Consider the following 8,692-nt stretch of genomic DNA (forward strand, 5'->3'; position numbering starts at 1 on the left):
GGGATGAGTGGAGCCAGGAGAACAGAAGCAGGTGTCTCTGATTCTAGAAGTCCTTGAGCACTTCCCAAGAAAGCAACCTAAGGAGAGACCAGTGGTTTTTAGGCCCAAGTGCAAAACTCGTGGGCTCATACACTGTGTTTAATATGTGTGTGTTATGCAGTCACTTTTTATTCATGCACCTTCTCAATATAATATTGAAGTAAAAGTATTTGTCTTATTTTTCATGTATTTCTAGAAGAGTTGGTGAAGGGGCAGGAAAGGGAAAATGCCACCCAGTGCTATTCCCTGAAATATATTGCTTAAGAAAAGTCAAGATAGAGACCTATCTCCCTGTGTGACTTGGGAAAGTCACTCTACCTCTCTGGGCTTCAGTTCCCTCCAGAAAATTGAAAGGGTTAGATTAAATCATCCCTCAGTTTAATTTTTTGCAACAACCATAAATTCTAGGTCAAGAAGACAGAAGGAAGGGTGATATAAATACCAGCTACATGGAATGAGACACATCAGACCAGGCTTCAAAATCATCACCAGTGCTTATGGAATGTGTGCAAGTACCGGGTACTGTGCTGGGTGTTTGGCATTAAATTGTCATCTGATCCTCACCCCCAGGGTTTCCGTGGCGGCCCACTGGTTAATAGTTCACCTTCCAATGTGGAGACACATCCATGGTCAATCCTGGTTCAATCCCTGGTCAGAGAGCTAAGATCCCACATGCTTTGCAGCCAAAAAACCAAAAACTGTAAATATAGTTTGTAAAAAATGCTAACATAAAACAGAAGCAATATTGTAATAAATTCAATAGAGACTTTAAAAATGGTCCACATCAAAAAAAATCCTTTTAAAAGTCCTCATTCTCAAAATATAAGATATAGTTATACCCTGAAGATATTGCAGGTTTAGTCTCAGACCACAGCAATCAACAGGTCACAGGTTAATGATGCAGTTTCTCGAGTTCATCCCAGACCAGCTGAATCAGAAATTCTGAGAATGGGACCCAGTCATCCATGTTTAACAATCCTCCAGGTGGTTTTGAGAACCACTGAGTGATTGGAACATAAATATCTCTAATTTTTTAAAGTATAATTTCCATTTTATTGTTTTTTCAGAGAACAATATTTCTTCAGTCTTTTAGGGCTTAGCTTAGCTCCACAGGTCTAAATGGGAGTGGAGGTGCTTGGTCCTTCCAGGTTTCACAAGAAATGATGCCTGACTACCCTGGTGTGAATGGCGCAACTCACAATGTAATGAAATTCCACATCTAGCTTGGGAAGTGCATAGGTGTCAAAAATGCTCACTTCAGAAATGTCCTTGCTGGTACCATGTTTGGAGCTTCCCAAGTGGCGCTAAAGAACCCACCTGCCAATGCAGAAGACATAAGAGATGTGGGTTCGATCCCTGGGTTGGGAAGATTCCCTGGAGGAGGACATGGCAACCCACTCCCGTATTCTTGCCTGGAGAATCCCATGGACAGAGGAGCCTGGCGGGCTAGAGTCCATCGGGTCGCAGAGTCGGACACAACTAAAGCGACTTAGCAGGTACACACAGCACAAGGTGAACTCTACTGGGTACTCTTAAGGGCTGGGGGAGTCTCAGGATCACCTCAGTCAGCATCTTTCATCAAACTGTTCTCCACCTCTGGCACTGTCACAAGTGATGTCTCTTGACATCACTGAAGTTCCTTAGTGGTGCTCTTCACATCTTTTGAAGAGTATGTGGCTATCTGGGAACAACTTTTCTTCCTTTATGTCTCAAGGAGTTTAGCCTTCCTCCTTCTCCATTTCCAACTGGGATTGGCAGAGCTTGCAATTTGCCTGGTCTGTTGAAGAAGGACATTCTGGGCACAAATGAGTCTTTGGTCCAAGAGACTGAGAGCTCCCACTTCCATGTGGAAATTCCTTGGGACCCAAAGGCATCATGTACCTCATCAGAGGTCAAGAGAACTCCAGAGCATGATGAGTCTCTTAGGAAGAAGACTCTCTGAACTGTGGGAGGAAGCACAATGGCAGGCTCACTCCCCCATCTCCTGATTTGGATGAGCTGTGGGGTTTGGTTTGGTTTTTTGTTTATTGATTTATTTGGCTATACCAGATATTAGTTGTGGCACTCAGGATCTCTGATCTTTGTTGCAGCATGCAGGATGTGGGATCTAGATCCCTGACCAGGGATCGAACCCAGACTCCCTGCATTGGAAGCACAGTCTTAGCCACTGGACCACCAGGGAAGTCCCTAGGCTGCGGGGTTTTAGAAGAGATGCTGAACTGGAAGGGTTGTGTGAGGGACTGAAGATAACGCATTTCTAAAAGCATGGGACTCTGGTGTGAGATTCCATACTGCTGCTCTTATGGCCACAGGCATGAGGCCAATGAAGTGGCCTAAAATGCTTCACATTATACTGATATCAGTGTTAACCATCTTCCCCTGGAACCCCAAGTCGACCATGTATACTAAGGGGGTAGGAGGGGCTTGTAACACATGTCACCACAGTAGAACCTTGGAAAGACAACGTTAGTCGCTCAGTCGTGCCCGACTCTTTGGGATCCCATGGACTGCAGCCCACCAGGCTCCTCTATCCATGGGATTTTCCAGGCAAGAATACTGGAGTGTTTTGCCATTTCCTTTTCTGGGGGATCTTCCTGACCCAGGGATCAAACCCAGGTCTCCTGAACTGCAGGCAGACTCTTTTCCGACTGAGCTACCAGAGAAGCCCTTGGAGAAGGGTCTTAAACAGGAAAACTGAGCTAAACATCCCACTGTAGACTGCTAACACCCCAGAGAGGGACATAGGGACCCTGTCATCCCCAGGGTCATACATGGCCAACCTCCCCCACTCATCTGCCTAAGAGCCACCCCTCTTCACCCAAACCAACAGAGACCCAAGCCAACAATATCAGACCAGAGCTGGTTAGGCATAGAGAACCAGAGCAAACGTGCTTTATTGTTGTACAATAGAAGCCCTTTGCTGCATTTCAGATACCACTGAAACAGCACCCAGTAGGAAAACCTGACCCAGGAGGCAGCCTGAGAACAGAGGCGCTGGCCCCCATCAAAATGATGAGGAGCTGAGGCCTTCAGGTCTTATTGCCACTAAGGCTTCCGACCCTAGTGGCAGGCTTTGAGAAAGATAAAGTATGCAATTGTCTGGGCCTAGGCTAGGCACAAAGTTACAGGGGATTGGGCTTTAGGGTTACAGTTGAACTGAGGCCAAGTCCAAGCCCTGGATACAATGGCCTTGGCTTTCTGGACTAGTCACACTCAGAACCGGCTTCCCGGGCAGGGCACACAGATGGGGCGGGGGCTACAGGTGGTACCAGCCGTGCCAGGCCCACAGGAGGCCGCAGGAAGACAGGGGAGGCAAGACTTAGAGGGCGAGTGGTCCGGGGCACACGGGTTACAAGGGAGCCTAGGAGGAAAAAAGAAAGTCATATCACTATGATTTTCCAACTGCTGTTTTTCAATCACTGGGAGCCCCTTAAAAATCCCTCAAGTCCTGGGGTTCAGGGATTTTGCACATGAGCCACCTGTTCTCCTTGATGGCCCTGCAATTAACCTTTCTCTGCTCCTGACTCTGATGTTTTGCCTTGAACTTGCATTCAATCACACTTGTCAAAGAAAGAAGCAATTAGAATGCATCATGTAGTTCAGCTATGAAAAATACAATGATGTCATAATGATGAAAACTCTAAATATTGATTTAACAAAAATGAAATACATAATAATAAATTACATTCAAGAATTAATTTAATAATTTTTTTCAAATTAATGAATGAAGAAGAAAAATAGTCTTCTAATCCTGCCCCCTCATTTTACCAGTGAGGAAGAGGCCCAGAGAGTAAAGGAAATTGCCAGGGTCAAAGGATGACTATATAATAAGACCTAAACCAAAACCCAGGGCCACTGAATTCAAATACCAGGCTCTTCCCAGGCCACCACGCTGTCTCTCCAGGGCTTCATAGACCAGAGAGCATGCAGGGTACTCACTTGCAGTCCTCGCTGTCCAGCAGCCCCCGGTACGTGTTGATCTCACACTCCAGCCGGGCCCGCACGTCCAGCAGCACCTGGTACTCCTGGTTCTGCCGCTCCAGGTCACAGCGGATCTCTGCCAGCTGCGACTCCACGTTGCCGATCAGGCCCTGCATCTGGGCCAGCTGGGAGCTGTAGCGGGCCTCTGTCTCTGCCAGGGTGGATTCCAAAGCATCTCTCTGTGAGGGCAAGGATTGTGTAGGAAGGAAGAATCACTTCAAGCCTGGATGAGCCACAATCAGATATCTCATTTGAGATGAGTCAGTTAGCCCTTTAGCTTCCTGATCTAGAGAGGAGCTCCCCTGTTAATATCTCTGAGTCACTGATAATTACTCAGAATGAATCTGTTCTCACAAATACAGGAGATGCTGCCAGGACAGGCCGAGTGCTACTAGTTACCTGTCTTTTACCCCCTGGGACCTTGGTGAACGGGAGTTGGGCCCTCCTTCCTCTTCTCTGCACAGAAAATCCCTGACACTCAATAACTCGACCCTCTGGAACCTGCCCACGTGGTCAGAGCATGGCGGCTGGGGTGGGCAGGCCCCTGCACTGCTAGGCTTGGTCCAGCCACTGCCCCAAGCCAGCCTCGGGCTCACCATGCTGTGCTGGGCCTGCAGCTCAATCTCCAGGGCATTGACCGTGCGTCTCAGCTCAATGATCTCCGCCTGGTAGGACTGCAGCTGCTCCGAGCTGGACACCACCTGCTGGTTCAGTTCCTCAGTCTGAAACACACACACACGGGACCCAGTCAGAAATACCGGGGACTCGGCTTCAGAAGTCGACAGAAGCCACTTAGAATCATGAGCCAAGGACTGTCCAGATCACCCCGTCCACCCCATTCATCTCACCCTTGAGATCACTGTCACCTTCAGGACAGCAGTATGCCCAAGGTGCACAGTGAAGTTGAAACAGGGCTGGGACTCAAACTCAGGTTTTTGATTCAGAGCCTCAAGGTCACTTCTGTGACCTACCATGGGTCTCTATTGCACTGACAGTTTCCAGGTACCCACCTGGGTGTTAAACCAGTCCTCAGCCTCCCGGCGGTTATTTTCCACCAGGGTCTCATACTGGCACCTCATCTCATTCAGAACACGGTTCAGGTCAACGGGTGGGGCAGCGTCCACCTCGACGTTGAGTCGATCACCCAGCTGGCAGCGCAGGGAGTTCACTTCCTGTAGCACAGACCAGGGTCAGCACTAACTTTCCCAGGTGGATGCCTCCCCCATGCCTACCTGCTCCCCATGTTCACTTGCTCCCCGTGCTCACCTACCCCCCAACCTCACCTTCTCTCCCAGTTTCACCTGCTCCTCATGCTCACCTGCCCCCCATGCTCTTCTGTTCTCCATGCTTACCTGTCCCCCAGCCTCACCTTCTCCCCCAGCTTCACCTTCTCCCCCAGCTTCACCTGTTCCCCATGCCTACCCTGGCTCCCCATGCTCACCTGCCCCCATGCTCACCTCCTCATGATTCTTCTTGAGGCAGAGAAGCTCCTCCTTCAGGGACTCCACCTGGGCCTCCAGGTCGGCCTTGCACAGGGTCAGATCATCCAGGATCCTACGTAGGCCATTCATGTCTGACTCCACCAGCTGCCGCATGGATACCTCGGTCTCGTACCTGGTAGGTACATAACAGGATGCCTGAAGCTGTTTTTTCCTTCTATTATCTATGTCAGATCCCACCCCAGACTGGCCTGGTGCTGTGTGTCCTGCCTTATGTCTCAGTGATTCAGGGCAACCCAAAACCTGAGTCTGGACGCCACCCATGTCCAGCTGTACCAACCCCAACCAAAGGGCAAATGGGACAGCTCACTTGGTCCTGAAGTCATCTGCAGCCAGCTTGGCATTGTCAATCTGCACCACCAGCCTGGAGTTCTCAGACTTGGTGCACAGGGTCTGGGGAAATAAAGAAGTGACTTCAGGGAAAGAAAAGACATTCTGCTGGCAGGAGCTCCCCATTCTGCTGCCCTGCTCAGCTGGCATGGGCTGTCTTTGGAGGGAGAGGGTCACCCATCCCTGGGCTCTTGGCAGCTGAGGCTCCATGAAACTTATGGGCGTGCTGTAGGGATCACAGCGGGAAACCCTAAGGTCCCTAGCAACACAGGGCATCTCAGACCTGTAACCTGGGTTAGAGACAGGGACACGCTGCAGGGAAGACCTGACACGGCGGCTTCTTCCTGTCTTCCTGTCTCCCAGGACTGGAGGGGTCTCTCAGTAGGTCATTAGCAAGAACATACTCTATGATTCCCTGGACACAAATGCTCCCTTCCAGGAGTTGGCTAGGACTTTCTGGGGATGCGGGCTGGGCAAGAAGGAAACTTATGAAAGGCTCTCCCAGAGTTAGTTATAGGAAACCTGGTCTGCACCAAACACCTTTAAGCCCAATCCCCTTACCTTAGAAAAGAAAGAAAAAAATAAATTCAAACCCAGAGCTTGTGGTATTACATTAAAGGTCTCACAATCAGTTAGTTCATAGAGTTTGTACTCAGACTCAGACTCCACTAACCACCCCCTGGATCAGTCAGTTAACCAGCCTGAGCCTCAGTGTTCTCATCTGTAAAATGGCCAAATGATACCTCCTTGGAAGGAGCGAAGGAGGCCACAGCTGTGACCAAGCTTTGTGACCTCTGAAGTGTCCCATGGGAACAGAGGTACCAGGCTGGTGCTGGTGGCCCCAGGCTCTGTCTCAGACCCCCTCACCTTCTTCTGGAGCTCCTCGATGGTCTGGAAGTAAGACTGGTAGTCGGGGCACAGGTAGGGCACCTGTTGCTCACACCACTCGTGGATGCGGCTCTCCAGCTCCGCGTTCTCCCGCTCCAGCTGCCGCACCTTCTCCAGGTAGCTGGCCAGCCGGTCGTTTAGGAACTGCATGGTCTCCTTCTCATTGCCTGTAAGAATGCCCTCACCAAACCAGCCCCCGGCCATGCCGTAGCTGGTAGCAAAGCCTCCAGAGGGGAGGCAGAGAGCAGGCAGGCAGCTGGCGGCCCTGCAGCTGCTCTTGCCCAGCCCGACTGAACAGGCAGAGAAACTCCGAGGCCCCCGGGAGAAGCTGGGGAGCTTGCAAGAGCTGCTGGAGAATATTGTGGACACGCGAGCCGAGCCCCCACCAGCCCCTCCCGGGACCTTGAGAGACCCTGACGAGAAGCTGGCCTTGAGGCATTTGGAAGCCATGACTTGGACAGCACACGTGATGGAGCTTCGAGCCCGGAAACCCCCTGACACAGAGAAGCAGCTTCTTATGCCCGGGTTTATATCTCCACCCCAATGGGCGTTGTTCTTTACAAAGTGTTTTCTCCTTGTTAAAGTTAATACCACTTTCCATCAGAACCCCTCATTAACCTCATGTTTAGCTTCCCATGAACATTTCCCGGCCTCATAAAAAAAACCAGCCCTGTTGGACCGGGGGCTATGTCAAGACTCATCTCCAGCTCCCCATGTCCCCCGGAGGACCAAGTCTTCATCTGTTCTTCAAAGAAGCCTGTCATCAGCGTCCAGAGGTGTGGGAGTCCAGCCGCTCTCTCAACTTTCTCCAGCAGCGTCTCCTTTGATGAGCCCTAGGGCATACAGGAGGTCTCAGGCTGGCTCCTGGGAGATGGACGAGCAAGCCTGATGGTTGTAGAAAGATGGGGACCTGGTGCCTAGGGAGACACAGAAGGCTCTAGAATGGGCTGAGAAATATGACTCTGGTGACCAACTCTCCCAGTTTCTCCAGGATTGTTCTGGTTTCTGTGATAAAGTCCCATGTCCCAGGAACCCCTTAATCCTGGGGAAAATGGGACACTTGGTCACCCCAGGTACAGCAGAGCCTTGAGAAACACATCCCTGCTCCCTTTCTTGTCAGGAAATCTCCTCCAGTTGTGTAGCCTCAGCGCTAGCCCAAACCACTAAAGGTCGGCTCACTGAGCACCTGCCCATGGTGACCCCTCCCATGTGTAGGAAGGTATGCCTCTCCAGGCCCTGGGTAAATAATGGAGAAGGCTTCTCTTCTGGTTGCCTGGGGACAGGGGAGCGGTCCTGTTCACAGCCCCCTCAGAAGCGCATAGAGCTTGACTTTATCTCTGCTATAGTTGTCTGTTTCCCTGATAGCTCAGTTGGTAAAGAATCTGCCTGTGATGCAGGAGACCCCAGTTCAATTCCTGGGTTGAGAAGATCCCCTGGAGAAGGGGTAGGCTACCCACTCTAGTATTCTTGGGCTTACCTGGTGGCTCAGCTGGTAAAGAATCTGCCTGCAATGCAGGAGACCTGGGCTCAATCCCTGGGTTGGGACGATCCCCTGGGGAAGGGAAAGGCTATTCAGTCCAGTATTCTGGCCTAGAGAATTCCATAAGCTGTATAGTCCATGGAGTCGCAAAGGGTCGGACACAACTGAGCGACTTGCACTTCATTTCATTTCATAGTTGTCTGGACTGATGCTGACAGCTTGACAAGAGTGGGCTACTTTTCAGCAGATCCGATCTGCAAGCAAGGGAGACCCATAAGAGGGACCAGGAACTGAGTCAGTTTGGGAGTATCAGGAAGAGCTCTGTAGGACTTGCCTTCTGGGTGGCCCTGCCATCTTGGTTCCTGCTCACTCTTCTTATTATTGTTTAGTCACTCAGTCGTGTTCAACTCTTTTTGCAACCCCACCTACTATAGTCCACCAGGCTCCTCTGTCCATGGGGATTTCCCAAGCAAGA

The 8,692-nt window shown here is 50.6% G+C and overlaps 1 protein-coding gene across 1 annotated transcript; it reads right to left on the reverse strand.

Annotated features, from left to right (window-relative positions):
• Positions 1–2,946: 2,946 nt before the first annotated feature.
• KRT35 (keratin 35) lies at positions 2,947–7,187 on the reverse strand. Its single transcript, XM_005903483.3, has 7 exons — positions 6,717–7,187; positions 5,830–5,912; positions 5,478–5,634; positions 5,031–5,192; positions 4,617–4,742; positions 3,979–4,199; positions 2,947–3,400 (listed from the first exon to the last, which is right to left on the reverse strand). Exons 1-7 carry the CDS (start codon positions 7,185–7,187, stop codon positions 3,253–3,255), a joined length of 1,368 nt encoding a protein of 455 aa, XP_005903545.2. The 3' UTR covers positions 2,947–3,252.
• Between the last annotated feature and the right edge of the window lie 1,505 nt (positions 7,188–8,692).

This window comes from Bos mutus, chromosome 19, assembly GCF_027580195.1.
Source record: "Bos mutus isolate GX-2022 chromosome 19, NWIPB_WYAK_1.1, whole genome shotgun sequence".
In the NCBI taxonomy this organism is placed as follows: domain Eukaryota; kingdom Metazoa; phylum Chordata; class Mammalia; order Artiodactyla; family Bovidae; genus Bos; species Bos mutus.

Coding starts and splice junctions, on each gene's coding strand:
- KRT35 (XM_005903483.3), bottom strand. CDS start 7,187: ATGGCTTCCAAATGCCTCAAGGCCAGCTTCTCGTCAGGGTCTCTCAAG. Junction 5,913..6,716: donor TCGAGGAGCTCCAGAAGAAG/GTGAGGGGGTCT, acceptor TTATTTCCCCAG/ACCCTGTGCACCAAGTCTGA. Junction 3,401..3,978: donor CTGGACAGCGAGGACTGCAA/GTGAGTACCCTG, acceptor TTTTCCTCCTAG/GCTCCCTTGTAACCCGTGTG.